This window comes from Mustelus asterias, chromosome 24 (assembly GCF_964213995.1).
Source record: "Mustelus asterias chromosome 24, sMusAst1.hap1.1, whole genome shotgun sequence".
NCBI lineage: Eukaryota > Metazoa > Chordata > Chondrichthyes > Carcharhiniformes > Triakidae > Mustelus > Mustelus asterias.
Window position 1 is genome coordinate 30,666,375 of NC_135824.1, and position 18,076 is coordinate 30,684,450.

An 18,076-nucleotide genomic window follows, 5' to 3' on the forward strand; every position below is an offset into this window, starting at 1 on the left:
TACACCCCCGCCTCAGGAGACAGCCTTCCAGCAGAGTGTCCACTCCCGCCTGGGATGCAATGGCAACCCCGGTCAGTGCAAGCGCACCCCAGAAAAGGATGAGGCAAAAGTGTCGGAAGAAGAAGGATCTTCTTGGCTCAGCCAGGGTAAGTGAACCACTCCCAGCCTCTCTATGGACCCCCCCTCACAGCCGCCTCGCACTTTTCTCGCACACCCCACCTCGCACACCCCTCGCACCCCTCTCGCATGTCCCCAATCCTTTCTCTCACTCAGCCACCTTGACCTTTACCAGGCATCAGGTCCCTCCTCCTTCCCGGAGACACCATGTGCCCCCTAGTAGCTGCTATACTCCTCACACAGTAAGAAGTCTCACAACTTCAGTAAGGCATTTGACAAAGTCCCACATGGCAGGTTGGTTAAGAAGGTTAAGGCTCATGGGGTACAAGGAGAAGTGGCTAGATGGGTGGAGAACTGGCTTGGCCATAGGAGACAGAGGGTAGTGGTCGAAGGGTCTTTTTCCGGCTGGAGGTCTGTGACCAGTGGTGTTCCGCAGGGCTCTGTACTGGGACCTCTGCTATTTGTGATATATATAAATGATTTGGAAGAAGGTGTAACTGGTGTAATCAGCAAGTTTGCGGGTGACACGAAGATGGCTGGAATTGCGGATAGCGAAGAGCATTGTCGGGCAATACAGCAGGATATAGATAGGCTGGAAAATTGGGCGGAGAGGTGGCAGATGGAGTTTAATCCGGATAAATGCGAAGTGATGCATTTTGGAAGAAATAATGTCGGGAGGAGTTATACAATAAATGGCAGAGTCATCAGGAGTATAGAAACACAGAGGGACCTAGGTGTGCAAGTCCACAAATCCTTGAAGGTGGCAACACAGGTGGAGAAGGTGGTGAAGAAGGCATATGGTATGCTTGCCTTTATAGGATGGGGTATAGAGTATAAAAGCTGGAGTCTGATGATGCAGCTGTATAGAACGCTGGTTAGGCCACATTTGGAGTACTGCGTCCAGTTCTGGTCGACGCACTACCAGAAGGACGTGGAGGCGTTAGAGAGAGTGCAGAGAAGGTTTACCAGGATGTTGCCTGGTATGGAGGGTCTTAGCTATGAGGAGAGATTGGGTAGACTGGGGTTGTTCTCCTTGGAAAGACGGAAAATAAGGGGAGATCTAATAGAGGTGTACAAGATTATGAAGGGTATAGATAGGGTGAAAAGTGGGAAGCTTTTTCCCAGGTCGGAGGTGACGATCACGAGGGGTCACGGGCTCAAGCTGAGAGGGGCGAAGTATAACTCAGACATCAGAGGGATGTTTTTTACACAGAGGGTGGTGGGGGCCTGGAATGCGCTGCCAAGTAGGGTGGTGGAGGCAGGCACGCTGACATCGTTTAAGACTTACCTGGATAGTCACATGAGCAGCCTGGGAATGGAGGGATACAAACGATTGGTCTAGTTGGACCAAGGAGCGGCACAGGCTTGGAGGGCCGAAGGGCCTGTTTCCTGTGCTGTACTGTTCTTTGTTCTTTGTTCTTTGTAACACCAGGTTAAAGTCCAACAGGTTTATTTGGTAGCAAAAGCCACAAGCTTTCAGAGCCTTAAGCCCCTTCTTCAGGTGAGTGGGAATTCTGTTCACAAACAGGGCATATAAAGACACAAACTCAATTTACAGAATAATGGTTGGAATGCGAATACTTACAGCTAATCAAGTCTTTAAGGTACAAACAATGTGCGTGGAGAGAGCATTAAGACAGGTTAAAGAGATGTGTATTGTCTCCAGACAGGACAGCCAGTGAGACTCTGCAGGTCCAGGCAAGCTGTGGGGATAACAGATAGTGTGACATGAACCCAATATCCCGGTTCAGGCCGTCCTCATGTGTGCGGAACTTCGCTATCAGTTTCTGCTCAGCGACTCTGCACCGTCGTGTGTCGTGAAGGCTGCCTTGGAGAACGCTTACCCGAATATCAGAGGCCGAATGCCCGTGACCGCTGAAGTGCTCCCACACAGGAAGAGAACAGTCTTGCCTGGTGATTGTCGAGCGGTGTTCATTCATCCGTTGTCGCAGCGTCTGCATGGTTTCCCCAATGTACCATGCCTCGGGACATCCTTTCTTGCATTCGCATTCACATTCCAACCATTATTCTGTAAATTGAGTTTGTGTCTTTATATGCCCTGTTTGTGAACAGAATTCCCACTCACCTGAAGAAGGAGCTTAAGGCTCCAAAAGCTTGTGTGGCTTTTGCTACCAAATAAACCTGTTGGACTTTAACCTGGTGCTGTTAAACTTCTTACTGTGTTTACCCCAGTCCAACGCCGGCATCTCCACATCATACTCCTCACACTCCAGCTCTCACCCAAGCCCCAAGCCTGCTGCACCTCATCACCACTTAAATGTCAACACTCCCACCTACACTCTCCCTGTGTCATTGCAGGACAAACTCAACCACAGCGAGCATGAGTGGGTGCAGCCAGCTGGAGTCATGCCCAAGCTGAGAACCCTCACACGTTTTGAGGGGTGAGCCCTCGAGCTGGCCGGGGAGGAGGAAGAGTTTGTCTGCACTGCTGGTGAAGTGGGGCGGCAGACAAATATGAGAATCCCCAACACAAAAGCTGTCATTCCTTAAGTCTCAGAGTAATTAATGTTCCCTCTGTATCCTCTGTAATGCGCTGATGCCATCTGCCTTCTCTTGCAAGCTGACCAGCGGAACAGGCCGGACCATCCCCACACCCCTGGCCCACTGGACAGCAGCAACTCTAAGGGACATCTCCAACCCAACCACTGAAGAGGCGATACAGCTGTTATCCACACTTGGCACCAGCGCAGTGCTCACACCTCGGTGGGATTACTAAGTAGACAGGCTTCTTAGTCACTCACTGGTGAGCACCTCACAGCTGAAGATCCACAGCAGGCGGAGGCAGGGATATCCCAGGAAACCGGCATTCGGAGGGGTGCTGGAGTCCAGGACTCTGCTGAGCCCCTTCCCGAAGATGGGCCCAGTCGTCCCACAGCTGCTGGAGCTGCAAAGGCAGAGTCACGAGTGTCAGGAAGGGATGACCTCCTCGGAGCACAAGGCCGATCGGAGGAGTCCCATCGCCTTGTATCCGAGGAGATGGTGCCGTCACTGCAGTGCACCGAGGCCAACGCAGCTAGGGTGGCGTCTGCAGTGGAAACCTTGGTGCTGGATGTGAACTCCATGGCAGGAGATGTCCGCACCATAGTACAGGGTTTTGACACGGTGCAGGCACGGGTGGGAGTCCAAGAACGCCAGCGCCAGAGGACAGCGGGGCTTCTGGAGCTCACTCCAGCTTCCCCTCCATCCTATCGAGGAGCGCGGGGGCCCCAGGGAACCTGATGGGAAGAGGTTCTGCAGGGATACAGCCCGGGGCCTCCAGCCAGGGGATCCTGGGGGTCTCCAGCCCATCTGACACTCCCCTCTCCCTGTGAGCGACACACTCCCAGCCCCTGAACCGAGGAAGGCAGCAATCAAATGTCAGTGCCACCCGAAAGCAGGATTGGAGCCTCAAGGTCCCGAGGTCCCAGGGGACACCTGCAAAGTCATCTCAGGTGAAAGGGAATAGAGTCTGGCAGACTACCTCAACCTCAGCTGTGGATCCTGGGGGCACCTAGACGTAGTGGGAGAATCAGGGCGATGAAGAAACCATAGGCCTTTAGTGAGCACAAGTGAATATAGGCCCGAGTGTAGATAGGTCATAATTTATTGAATGTTTGGAATTAACTTTCATTTTGTTCACCCACAGAGCGTCCACTCTGTCTGTTAATGTCACCAAGTGTGGGGGAACCACTGCACTCACCCAGCACCTCATCCCTGTGCAATCGGGCCCTGTCCATTGCCCGGGATTCTTCTACCTCCTCCTCTGCATGGTCACCCTCCCCCACATCCAAGGAGATGTGGTGCTCCTCCATCTCCTCCACAGGGTCTCCCCTCTGCAGCACCAAGTTGTCACGGGCACAGCAGACTACAGTGATGAGGGAAAGCCTACGGGGGGCTGTATTGTAGGGCATCCTGCAACCAGTCCAGCCACCTGAACCACATCTTCACAGGCCAATTGCCTGCTCAACCAGCAAGCGCATGGCAGCATGAATCTTGTTGTAATGAGTCTCCGCTGGTGAGTGGCTAACCCCTTGTCCCCGAGGAGCTGTCCCTCCAGCCGCCACTCTCCCTCAAAGATGGCTGGGACCTGAGAGTGCCCCAAGATGTAGCTGTCATGGACGCTCCCTGGGAAACAGGCACACACCTGAATGAAGCGCCTCATGTGGTCACAGAGGACCTGCGCATTGAGGGAGTGGAATCACTTGCGGTTAATGAATGGTGCCACATGGCGCCATGGAGCAGACAGGGCCACGTGGGTGCAGTCAATCAAACCTTGACTCTGTGGTAAACCTGCTAAGTTGGCAAAGTCCATGGCCCTGGCATCTTGGCTTGCCAGGTCCCCAGGGCAAGTTGATATACAGGTGAACCCTCACACTAAGGCCATCTGTAACCTCCCAGATACATTTGTGTATGGCCGACTGTGAGATGCCACACTGGTCGCCCATGTTACCCTGGACTGTGCCATTTGTATTGAGTGGCAGTGAGTTTACGGGCCACAGGCAGTGGGTGTGCCCACACTGGTGCCAGCTCCTGCAGAGTCTGGCAGAGGGGGTCCACCATCCCCCGGGACAGACGCAGCCTTCTACGGCACTGCATCTCTGACATCTGCAGGTATGATGACTGACATCGGAAAGCCCTCAGCCAGTACCTATGCATCTGCGGTCCTCCGCAGGACACCGGTCCTGGCCAGATGTCGTGGCATGTAGGTGTCTCTGCCAGGTTCAAGGGGATCCCACAGAGACTTCTAAAATTCTAATAGGACTAGACAGAGTAGATGCAGGGAGGATAATCCCGATGGTGAGGGAGTCCAGAACCAGGGGCCACAGTCTGAGGATTCAGTGTGGACCATTTAGGACGGAGATGAGGAGCCATTTCTTCACCGAAAGAGTGGTGAGTCTGTGGAATTCATTACGGCAGGAAGTAGTTGATGCCAAAACATTGAATGTATTCAAGAGGTGGCTGGATATAGCACTTGGGGCGAATGAGATCAAAGATTATGGGGAGAAAATAGGATTAGGCGACTGAGTTGGATGATCGCTGTCTGTGTGGAGTTTGCACATTCTCCCCGTATCTGCGTGGGTTTCCTCCGGGTGCTCCGGTTTCCGCCCACAGTCCAAAAATGTGCGGGTTAGGTTGATTGGCCATGCTAAATTGCCCCTTAGTGTCCCGGAATGCGTAGGTTAGAGGGGTTAGTGGGTAAATATGTAGGGATATGTGGATAGGGCCTGGGTGGGATTGCGGTTGGTGCAGACTCGATGGGCCAAATGGCCTCTTTCTGCACTGTATGCAGGCTCGAATGGCATCCTCCTGCTCCGATCTTCTATGTTTTTTATTTTATGTGGAGCTGCTGTAAATGGCGCTGATGTGATGTCACACCGACGCCGACTGAATGTCCGGTGAGCGGGGGCGGGGGAGGGGGGGGAAGTCCCGGAGAGAGTGCTCGCTAATGATATGCTAATATATTAAAATGAGTTTTCTGCGATCCCCGCGGTGTGCTTCACGCCATTCTGCCGGCGAGGGGCCGAGAAGATCGGAACTTGGAAACTCACCGGCGTGAATCGCACTCTCCGGATTCTGAGCACGGAGAACGTGGTCTCCAAATCATTTCTATTTTGATGAACTCCCAGGATTCTGAAACCAAAACTTGGATCTGCCTGAACTTAAAAGACAAGAAAATCCACGGAGACTTCAAGATCATCCACGGGTCAAGTTACTGAGCACTTTAATATACTCAGAGACTTGTTTCTGCAAATACCCACTGGAACAAGGAGAGCTTAAAAAAAAAACAGACGTGAAACATTAATCTATTATTCTACATTCATTTTGGATTATTGTTGAAAATATTGCGATAGAAGGGGATTATTATCCGACAGCCTTTTACCAGGCATTTCCAATATTGTGCAAGTCTCTTTGGAACAGTTGAGCGCTTTACTCATTCTCCTGCAAATACATCTTCGGCTTTATTCTGCAGATTGTCTGCTATCCGTCCTGCTGTGCTTGCCAGGCTAGTTCAGGCACTGAGTTCAGACCAAGCTCCATTACATCTCCCGTTTTAACCTGACACATCGGCCCTTTCACACCTCAGCTAGTTTTTTGTCACACTACCCTTTACCTGTGATTTGTAAGATCACCACCAATTATACATTTCCCACTCATCATTCCACCCATGTAGCATCCTGGGCCCAACATTTTTCATTCGTTCATTCCTGAACATCGCTGGCTGGGCCAGCATTTATTGTCCATCTCTAGATGCCCTAGAGAGGGTGCTAGTGAGTTGCCTTCTTGAGGCGCTGAAGTCCACGTGATGCAGCTACACCAACAGTGCTGTTACAGAGGGAGTTGATGGGACTTATGATGGAAGGAAGGTCATTGATGAAGTAGCTGAAGTTGGGTCGAGCACACTACCCTGAGGAACCCCTGCAGCGGTGTCCTGGGACTGAGATGACTGATCTCCAAGAACCACAACCATCTTCCTTTGTGTCGGGTATGACTCCAGCCAGCAGAGAATTTCCCCCTGATTCTCACTACTCCAGTTTTGCTGGATTGACTGGATGTCAAGGACAGTCACTCTCACCTCAGCTCTGGAATTCAGCTCCAATGTCCATGCTGGAACCAAGTTTATAATGAGATCAGGAGTGGAGTGACTCTGGCGGAACCCAAGCTGAGCATCAGTGAGCAGGTTAAAGCTAACTAGTGCCACTTGGTTTCACTGTCGATGATCCCTTCCATCACTTTATAGGGGAGGCAATGGCCTAGTGGTATTATCGCTAGACTATTAATCCAGAAACTCAGCTAAAGTTCTGGGGACCTGGGTTTGAATCCCACCACGGCAGATGGTGGAATTTGAATTCAATAAAAAATACCTGGAATTAAGAATCGACTGATGACCATGAAACCATTGTCAATTGTCGGAAAAACCCATCTGGTTCACTAATGTCCTTTAGAGAAGGAAATCTGTCCTCCTTACCTGGTCTGGCCTACATGTGACTCCAGAGACACAACAATGTGGTTGACTCTCAACTGCCCTCTGAACAAGGGCAACTAGGGATGGGGCTGGCCAGCCAACGACGGCCATGTCCCACGAATAAATTTTTTAAATCATCAAGAATAGACTGATGGGGCAATAATTGGCTGGATTGGACTTGTCCTGCTATTTGTGTGCAGGATTTTCCACATTGCCGGGTAGATACCAGTGTTGCACTGGGACAGCTTGTTCAGGGGAATGTAAAATTCTGGAGCACGAGTTTCCAGTACTGTTGCCGGAATATTTTCAGGGTCCATAGCCTTTGCAGTATCCAGGGCCTTCAGCCATTCCTCAGTGTTATGTGGCCTAAATCGAATTGGCTTAAAACTGGCACTTGTGATGCTGGGGACATTTGGAGGAGATCTATCTTCAGCTGCTTCATCCATGACTTTCCCACCAACAGAAATGATACACAGCGTTCAGCTTCACTCACAATTCCTTCGCTAATGAAATGATCCATGCTCATGTGGATTAGGACCTGAATAATATACAGACTTGGGCAGCTGAATGTCAAGTAACATTCACCCCACACAAGTACCAGGCAATGGCCATTTCCAACAGGCGAGTACTCAACTATTTCCTTTGACATTCAATAGCATTACCATCGGTGTGTTATCCACCGTCAACATCCATGGCATCATCATTGACCATAAAACTTCATTGGACCAACCATAAGGCCATGGCGATATGAGTGGGTTAAGGCTGAATATTCTGGCTCATGTCATGACTTTTGCCTGCCGTCTACAAGGCACACGTCAGGAGTGCGATAGAATACGCTTTATCAAATTCTTTCATGGGGGGCACGCTGGCACAGTGGTTAGCACTGAGGCCTCACAGCGCCAGGGACCCGGGTTCAATTCCGTCTTCGGGTCACTGTCTGTGTGGAGTTTGCACGTTCTCCTTGTGTCTGCGTGGGTTTCCTCCGGGTGCTCCGGTTTCCTCCCACAGTCCAAAGATGTGCGAGTTAGGTGGATTGGCCATGCTAAATTGACCCTTAGTATCAGGGGCATGAGCAGAGTAAATACGTGTGGTAATGGGGATGGGGCCTGGGTGGGATTGCTGTCGGTGCAGGCTTGATGGGTCAAATGGCGTCCATCTGTACTGTAGGGATTCTATGGCCTTGGCTGCTGCAGCCAAGGCCAGCACTTGATGCTAGTCCTTGCTTCCCATTTCGAAGGAGGTGGGTGAGCCACCTTCTTGAACCATTGCAGTCATTGTGGTGTTGATACACCCACGTGAGGGAGGGATTTTAACCCAGCGACAATGAAGGAATGCGATACTGTTCCAAATCAGTGTGATTAATGGCTTGGAGCCGAACCTTACTTTAGAGGAATGGTGATACAATGGAAATGTTAGTGACGCCAGAGAGCCAGCCTAATGCTCTGAGACATGGGTTCAAATCCCACCATGGAAGCTGGTAGAAGCTAATCTGAGTAATGGTGACCATAAGCGATTGGATTAACCCAGCTTCTTTTTAATTCTTTTATGGGGTGTGAGCATTGCTGGCTAAGTCAGCATTTATTGCCTATCCCTAATTGTCCGTGAACTGAGTGGCTTGCTAGGCCATTACAAGGGCATTCAAACTGTCCTTACTCTGGCCAACATGTGACCCCAGGCTCACTCAATGTGGTCGCCTCTTAACTGCACTCTGAAATTCTGAGCAAGCTATCTAATTGTACCCAAGTTAATATTCTTCTGAAATGAGGCAGCTCCAACAACACTCAAGGAACTCAACCCCATCCAGGACTAAGCAACCTGTTAGTCAGTACTTCAACCGCAAGCCTAAATATTCATCCTTACATCACCGGGTGTTGTGGCTGCAATGTGCACTATCGACAGTGTAAGTTGTAGCAACTCACTAGGATTTCTACAACAACAGCTCCCAATCCGCAACCTCGACTGCTGATCGAAGGCCAAAGGGAGCGATTGCATTGACACTCGATCACCTCCAAGCTCACTCCCACATCCTGCCACCTTCTCACAAGTGAATAGGAATGGGCAATAAATGTAAGATTTGTCAGCAACACCCCCATCTCGAAGAATTAATATAGAAAACTCCAGCCCTTGCTTGTGGAAAAGCCTGTGAGCATTTTCTTACTAGGCACAGATCCTTGGATTCTTTTTTTAAAAATTCATTCATGGGACATGGGCGTCGCTGGCTGGGCCAGCATTTATTGCCCATCCCTAGTTGCCCGAGGGCAGTTGAGAGTCACCAACATTGCTGTGACTCTGGAGTCACATGTAGGCCAGACCGGGTAAGGACGGCAGATTTCCTTCCCTAAAGGACATTAGTGAATCAGATGGGTTTTTCTGATAATCAACAAAGGTTTCATGGTCATCGGTAGATTCTTAATTCCAGATTTTTTAAATTGAATTCAAATTCTACCATCTGCCATGGCGGGATTTGAACCCGGATCCCCAGAACATTAACTGAGTTTCTGGGTTAATAGTCTAGCGATAATACCACTGGGCCATCACCTGTTAAATTTGCTCCATGCCCCTCTCCGCTATCACTGTCGCATCAGAAGTAGCAAATGGGTTTCTTTTCCCTCTGTAGTCTACTCTGTCCAACATGTAACGAACCATCACGGGGGTCTACAATCCTGAATTATGTGGTGTTGTCACCACTTGACTACACTGGATTATAGGAAAAGCTTTGATGCCGTCAGTGGTGGTGGAGGCAAACTCAATAGGGTCTTTTAAGAGACTCCTGGATGAGTACATGGGACTTAATAGGATGGAGGGTTATAGGTAGGCCTAAAAGGTAGAGATATGTTCGGCACAACTTGTGGGGCCGAAGGGCCTGTTTTGTGCTGTAGTTTTCTATGTTTCTAGTTTCTATGTAACTCTGTTGGCTGGAACAGCCACCAAAGAACGGTGAGGGCCTGGCTTAATAACAAATAATTGCACAATGCCTCTTGCAGACAGTATGCAGTTCATGCCAAAGATGAGAACACACTGGGTGGAATTTTATGAGAATGATTCTAAGTGAATGATTCTAAGTGAATGATTATAAAGCACTGGTTAGGCCCCATTTGGAGTACTGTGAGCAATTTTGGGCCCCACACCTCAGGAAGGACATACTGGCACTGGAGCGGGTCCAGCGGAGATTCACACGGATGATCCCAGGAATGGTAGGCCTGACATACGATGAACGTCTGAGGATCGTGGGATTATATTCATTGGAGTTTAGGAGGTTGAGGGGAGATCTGATAGAAACTTACAAGATAATGAACGGCTTAGATAGGATGGACGTAGGGAAGTTGTTTCCATTAACAGGGGAGACTAGGACGCGGGGGCACAGCCTTAGAATAAAAGGGAGTCACTTTAGAACAGAGATGAGGAGAAATTTCTTCAGCCAGAGAGTGGTGGGTCTGTGGAATTCATTGCCACAGAGGGCTGTGGAGGCCGAGACGTTGAGCGTCTTCAAGACAGAAATTGATAAATTCTTGATTTCTCGAGGAATTAAGGGCTATGGGGAGAGAGCGGGTAAATGGAGTTGAAATCAACCATGATTGAATGGTGGAGTGGACTCGATGGGCCGAATGGCCTTACTTCCGCTCCTATGTCTTATGGTCTTATGGTCTTATGTCCAGTTAATGTGAAAATAGGTAAATTGCAGATCTATTTTTTGGGTGAGTTTTCTCTCCCAATCTTAAGGACTTAGACATCAAAAATACGGGCTGCACCATTTCTACCTGCTACAGGTGGTAGGCAGGGCTTTATTTGCCAGAGAGCCTGCAGAGGAAGCTATTGCACATGCGCAGGCCTCTGTGTCTGCACATGCGCAATAGCAACTGCAGAGGGAGCTATTGCACATGTCCAGACCTCTGTGTCTGCACATGCACAGTAGCAACGGCAGAGGGCGCTATTGCATGTGTGCAGATCTCTAATTCTGCCCATGCGCAATCGCAGCAGCAGAGGTCTGATAGACAGAGAGTGAGTGTCAGGCAACCTAAACATAGCCCACCCCCCTACAATCACAGGGGCCTGCCGCCGATTGCGAGCCCCATACCTCCCAGAAGTGCAGTTGTCGCCATCCCTGCCCCACTGTCCAGACTTATCATGCCTCCGCACCGCCCCCCATCAATCGCCTACAGATGGTAGCGCCCCCCCCACCTCCCCCCTCCCTCCCCCTCCACCCTATCCCTCCCCATACTGATCGGAGCTGCCCAATCATGTTGAAAGTTCACCGGAAACAGAGTTAAACAAAACCCAGGAGGATTATCTTAAGGAAAAATAAATTGTATAGACAGCACTGTGGAATTTTGAACATCAGGCAGTGTAGATCTTAATGTTGCACAATATCTAAATGGTCTCATTCCATGCTGTAACTGTCAGTGAATCTATGATCAGAATCCCAAGACTGACCCAGAGCTCACTATCCCTTATTCTAAATGTGTGATTAGAATTTTTTTTCAAATCGATATTTTGACCGTTGCAGCCTGTGTTTTGGCAGCTATGGTAACAGAAGGTGGCTGCACTTTCAATAACCCAATAATCCAACCAGGAATAGGTTGTAAAAAAATCACAGTCTCTCTCTCCGTAAAAATCACAGGGCCCGATTTTACCAGCACGTTGCGCCCATTTTCGGGCGCGAAAGCTTGGTAAAGTCGGGCGTGAGGTGAGTAGCGTGATCCGCGCCCACCTCTGCGCCAGTTCCCTGTTTACCAAGGCCTAAAAACGTCCACGCTCAGGGCTGTGACGGCCATTTAAATGCATTTGCATGCATTTAAATTGACTTAATGGGCTGCACGCCCAACCTTACTGGCACTTCCCCCTCTACCACCTTGTTCGCCCATCCGGAATTGGCGTGAAATAGACACGCTCCATATAACTCTGATTCGGACGCTCCGTCAGCGAGGGTTAGTGAGGAAGTACATACTGAGCGTCCAATGATTCTCTGTCTGAAATCGGTGGGGGAAGAGGGGAGGGGCCCACGATCGCTCTGGGTGGCGGGCGGGGTGGGGGGGATAAGAGGGTCAGTAATGTTGGGGGTGGTGGGGCAATGTCTGTGGGAACCAGGGGGATGCATTATCCAGCCCAGGACGGATGTGGCAGGGGAGCAGCATTCTATTATTTTTTGTCTGCGCATGCGCAGTTGGGGGCGCCGATCGGAGCTGCCGGGTTTCGGGTGCATTAAGCCCCGCCCACAGGCTTCTGCAGTGCGATTCGGAATCGCTGATATTTTTTCAGGCAGAGTGCGTATGGGGGCTCCTGAGAACGGGTCTAAAAGCCGGATCTGAAACACTCCCAGTTTCAAGATCACCCAGCACTTCGAATCAAAATGGTAAAATAGGGCCCTGAGTGTCTCTCTCTGTAGAAATCACAGTGTCTCTGCGTAACATTAGATCTCAAGCATGGTTTGTCCTGTGACATTGGATTTGCATGATTACCAAGTTGTTTTTGGTAGTGAATCATTGATGTGTCGGGATAATAAAACAAGAGATAGTCACATCTTTACCATGTTTATCTCAAAGGTGACAGGAACAGATTTTCTGACCAGAACGTCTGTGCCATGTTTAACTGCATTCAGATATCCAAAGCGTACAAGCCCTGAAGTGGATTGCCATGTCCTTTTAATGTTTCAAAAAGTTGCCATGGCATGTTATTGAGTAGGTTAAGCTTTCAGAAATAACCTGCATTTGCATAGCACCTTTCAGATCCTCAGAAGGTTCCAAAACATTTCACAGCCAATGAAGTACTTTTAAAGTGTAGCTCCTGTTGTAATGTAGGAAACGCAGCATCCAAATCTTGCTGAGGCTTCATCAGGCTCTGGTCAGACCACATTTGGAACATTGCGAACAATTTTGGGACCCGTATCTAAGGAAGGATATGTTGGCCTTGGAGAGGGTCCAGAGGAGATTCATGAGAATGATCCCAGGAATGAAAAACTTAACGTATGAGGAGCGTTAGAGGACTGTGTGTCTGAACTCGATGGAGTTTAGAAGGATGAGGGGGGATCTCATTGAAACGGCACGGTAGCATAGTGGTTAGCACTGCTGCTTCACAGCTCCAGGGTCCCCGGTTCGATTCCCGGCTCGGGTCACTGTCTGTGTGGAGTTTGCACATTCTCCTTGTGTCTGCGTGGGTTTCCTCCAGGTGCTCCAGTTTCCTCCCACAGTCCAAAGATGTGCGGGTTAGGTTGATTGGCCAGGTTAAAAATTGTCCCTTAGAGTCCTAAGATGTGTAGGTTAGAGGGATTAGCGGGTAAAATATGTGGGGGTAGGGCCTGGGTGGGATTGTGGTCGGTGCAGACTTGATGGGCCGAATGGCCTCCTTCTGCACTGTAGGGTTTCTATGATTTCTATGATTATCGAATACTGAAAGGCCTGGATAGAGTGGACTTGGGGAAGATGTTTCCATTAGTAGGAGAGAGTAGAATCCGAGGGCACAGCCCCAGTGTAAAGGGGCCCTTAGTGTCAAGGGAAGTATAAAGGGACCCTTAGGACCCTTTACAACTGAAATTAGGATAAATTTCTTCAGCCAGAGGGTGGCAAATCTATGGAATTCATTGCCACAGAAGGTTGTGGAGGCCAGGTCATTGAGTATATTTAATACAGAGATAGATAGGTTCTTGATTGGGGATCAAAGGTTTTGGGGAAAAGGCGGGAGAATGAGGTTGAGAAACGTATTAGCCAGGATTGAATGGTGGAGCAAACATGATGGGCCGAATGGTCTAATTCTGCTCCTATATCCTAGGGTCGAAAAACAGCCGTGTTGCAATGACCAGGTCATTAGTTTTTTTGCTGCTTTAGTTGAGGGATAGGTTTTGGCCAGCACGCAAGGCAGACTAGGGCCTTGGTTTATTGTCGCTAGGGGGAGATGTGGATGCTACTCTGGACACAGTCTCGTCTCTGGAGGGAGACTTGAACCTGCAACCTTCCAAAGCAGGGAATAAGCACTTCGCAAAAACCAACAGCCAATAGGGGATGCTGATCCAGTTCTCAAAGAGAGGGAAATAGATTTGAGACAGAGAGATGGAAATTGGAACAGCCAGAGATACCAGCTTAGAGCACTTGGAGTACCTTTGATAGCTAGAGCATCTACCAAGAATTATTAGCTAAGGCTGCCCTCTGCTGTCGATTTTAAAAATTGCATTTCTGCAAGTCTGTTCAAACACAGTAAGTGTTTTAACAACACCAGGTTAAAGTCCAACAGGTTTATTTGGTAGCCTGTTCAAACCACAGAGTTTGTACTTACGCCTTGCATTGTCGGAAGTTAGTTTGAAGCAAGACATTCATGTTGACAAATATTACCATCTACAAACCAAGATGTTTGCAATAATAAGTATTGCTCCTAATCTCTTATTTCACAGGTGGCATGGCGGCACAGTGGTTACCACTGCTGCCTCACAGCACCAGGGATCTGAGTTCAATTCTGGCCTCGGGTGACTGTCTGTGTGGACTTTGCACGTTCTCCCCATGTCTGCGTGGGTTTCCTCTGGGTGCTCCGGTTTCCTCCCACACTCCAAAAGATGTGTGGGTTAGGTTGATTGGCCATGCTAAATTTATCTAGAATCCTACAAAGCAGAAGGAGGCCATTCGGCCCATTGAGTCAGACCGACCACAACCTCACCAGGCCCTATCCCCACAACCCCATGCATTTACCCTAGCTAGCCCCCCTGATGCTAAGGGGCAACTTAGCACAGCCAATGCACTTAACCTGCACATCTTTGGACTATGGGAGGAAACTGGAGCACCCAGAGGAAACCCATGCAGACACAGGGAGAATTCATTGCCAGAGAAGGCTATGGAGGCCAGGTCCTTGAGTGTATTTAAGACAGAGATAGATAGGTTTGTGATTGGTGTCCTTTGATGTCTCAAATCCGGCTATCTGAAAACCTGCAGTGCTTTGAATTATTTCAATTATTAGATGAGTTAAATAACTGAGTGGCTTGTTCGGCTATGTGCTGCACTGGCGCAGTGGGGCCCCAACTAGTTTCGCCTCTGCATGACTGTCTTTTCAGGTGGTCTGAATGACCCTTGACCTGAAAACCGACAAGATCCAAAATTGTAAAGTTTATTTGTTCGTGTCACAAGTAGGTTTACATTAAAGCTTACACCCTTATCTGAGGGCGAATGTCTTTGCTATAGACAGAGTACAGCGAAGGTTTACCAGGCTGATTCCGAGGATGGCAGGTCTGTCATATGAGGAGAGACTAAGTCGGTTAGGATTATATTCACTGGAGTTTAGAAGAGTGAGAGGGGATCGCATAGAAACTTATAAAATTCTAACAGGGTTGGACAGGGTAGATTCAGAAAGAATGTTCCTAATGGTGGGGGAATCCAGAACGAGGGGTCATAGTTTGAGGATAAGGGATAAACCTTTTAGGACTGAGGTGAGGAGAAATTTCTTCACCCAGAGGGTGGGGAATGTGTGGAATTCACTACCACAGAAAGTAGTTGAGGCCAAAACGTTGTGTAATTTCAAGAAGAAATTAGATATAGCTCTTGGGGCTAAAGGGGCCAAGGGATATGGGGAGGAAGGGGGGAGTCAGGACATTGAATTCGATGATCAGCCATGATCAAAATGAATGGCAGAGCGGGCCCAAAGGGCCGAATGGCCTACTCCTGATTCTAGTTGCTATGTTTCTATGTAACGCTGCAATGAAGCTACTGTGAAAATCTGGCATGAACAACATTCCGAGGTTACTGGTTTCGAGACACCACCTGCAATAATCTTCATGGAAAGATCCGATGGTTAATGTCCGTTTCTCTAATCTTCTTAAAAACTGGCGATTTCGTTTGTGTTGTCAATGAATAAAGTACATCCAGAGGTGCTGTCAATCAACATTAACAGGTTTTTTATTCATTCCCAGGCCATTCATGCAGAACTCTCCAAACTAGTTAAGATAAAGACCGGCCAGACAGGACCCCTGCAGCAAAAGAACAACACGTGTCAGAAACCTGAGGGGAAAGCAGTAACGCCTCTTCCAGCCCCACACAAACCTGGCCTGGTATGGTATCCGCCCTCCTGCACTTAACCTAATCCACAATTAGAAGGATCGCTGCGATTCTGCCGCTAAAACTCCACCTTGTGTTGCAGGCTGTCCCCTGGAAGTGGATTTTCGGAGCGGTGGCAGTGGTCATTGGAGGTGTGGTGACCTCGATCGTCATGGTAGCAAGCAGCTAAGTAGCAGCAAATGGACAAGACACTGCAGAGGCCGCTCGCTGCACAAGACCCATCCAACTCGGATGAGTCTGTTCTGGACAGGCTGGCGTCTCGACATTTTCCGATGTTGACACTTCTCACGGGAAGAGGAAAAGGAGGGAAGATCTATATTTTAAAATAGCCTCAATGCAGCATTTGCCCATTTAGAGAGTAGGAGGTTTTAAGCAGTTCCTAAGCTCAGCTCAGGAGTTTCGTTTAGGAAACTACACTGAAATGTTACGTTGTCTGCAGTGATAATAATGTGACTAGATAATTCACTGCAAATTCCTACACTGTATTAAACAGAGCTTCGTTATTTTAATCATGTAAAGTACACAGCACTATTCAGACAGGACAACCAATTTGAAAAATATCAAGGGTCAGATTTAACAATGACATCCACCGCACTTAGGGGGAGACGATCGCTAAGTGGCATTATCGCTAGACTATTAATCCAGAAACTCGGCTAATGTTCTGGGGACCCAGGTTCAAATCCCGCCACGGCAGATGGTGGAATTTGAATTCAATAAAAAATATCTGGAATTAAGAATCTACGATGACCATGAAACAATTGTCGATTGTTGGAAAACCCCATCTGGTTCACTGATGTCTTTTAGCGAAAGAAATCTGCCGTCCTTACCCGGTCTGGCCCACATGTGACTCCAGAGCCACAGCAATGTGGTTGACTCTCAACTGCCCTCCAAGGGCAACTAGGGATGGGCAATAAATGCTGGCCAGCCAGCGACACCCATGTCCCATGAATGTAAAATAAATCATCTGCCAATTAAACATTGGAAATATTTCTGCAAACATTAGTGACTACATTGGAAATATGGCCGCTAATTGTACAAATCTGTCATGCAGAGACATGATGGGCCAAATAGCCTCCTTATAGTTGTTGCAAAGCAGTTTGCAAATCTTTTCCTTGATTCAATAAATAAATTCGAATGCCAATAATCTTGGGCAATTGTAGAATCTTTTTTCCAAGTGGGAGGGAAGATTTTGTTGGGGAATTTCAAGTATATATCCTACAACCCTTTCACATAGTTTTCTTGTACAAGTCACAGAGAGGTCAAGCCCTGATATAGTAATTGGCACTCTGAATTTGAAAAGTTTGAGTAGATAACTTGATAATCATTTACCCTCTGACTTGTTTCTCATCGCACACTTTACACATAATGAATGCAAGAATCATTGGAAAATAAATGTGCTTTTATTTAATTTATGGCATTGCTTTTTGTAGCAGGGTATGGAGTTTTGGTAAATGGGATTAGACGAGAGGTCAGGTGTTTCTCACGTGTCGGTGCAGACTTGGTGGGCCGAAGGGCCTCTTCTGCGCTGTACGATTGACGATTCTATAACTGGATTCCGTTCATCAAATGTATCTTTGTTTCATTAAAATTCATAAATAAATTTGATTAAAAACTTGATGGACGCTAATATACAGGCTGGACACCAGCAGGTTTATTTAATATTGCACAGGATACAGATACAGGGGCAGCACGGTGGCACAGTGGTTAGCACGACTGCCTCACAGCGCCAGGGACCCAGGTTCAATTCCGGCCTCGGGTGACTGTCTGTGCGGAGTTTGCACATTCTCCCCGTGTCGGCGTGGGTTTCCTCCGGGTGCTCCGGTTTCCTCCCACAGTCCAAAGATGTGCAGGTTAGGTTGATTGGCCAAGCTAAATTGACCCGAGTGTCAGGGGATTAACAGGGTAAATATGTGGGGTTATGGGAATAGGGACTGGGAGGGATTGTGGTCAGTGCAGGCTCGATGGGCCG

General features: G+C 48.6%; 1 protein-coding gene across 1 annotated transcript in view; it reads left to right on the forward strand.

Moving 5' to 3' along the window:
* Positions 1 to 17,538, forward strand: part of fkbp16 (FKBP prolyl isomerase 16) — a 168,558-nt gene extending 151,020 nt beyond the window's left edge. Inside the window, exons 8-9 of the mRNA XM_078241000.1 lie at positions 15,963 to 16,100; positions 16,190 to 17,538. Coding sequence (XP_078097126.1) covers positions 15,963 to 16,100; positions 16,190 to 16,276 — 225 coding nt within the window. The 3' untranslated portion in view covers positions 16,277 to 17,538. The remainder of the gene's footprint in view (positions 1 to 15,962; positions 16,101 to 16,189) is intronic.
* Positions 17,539 to 18,076: the final 538 nt, after the last annotated feature.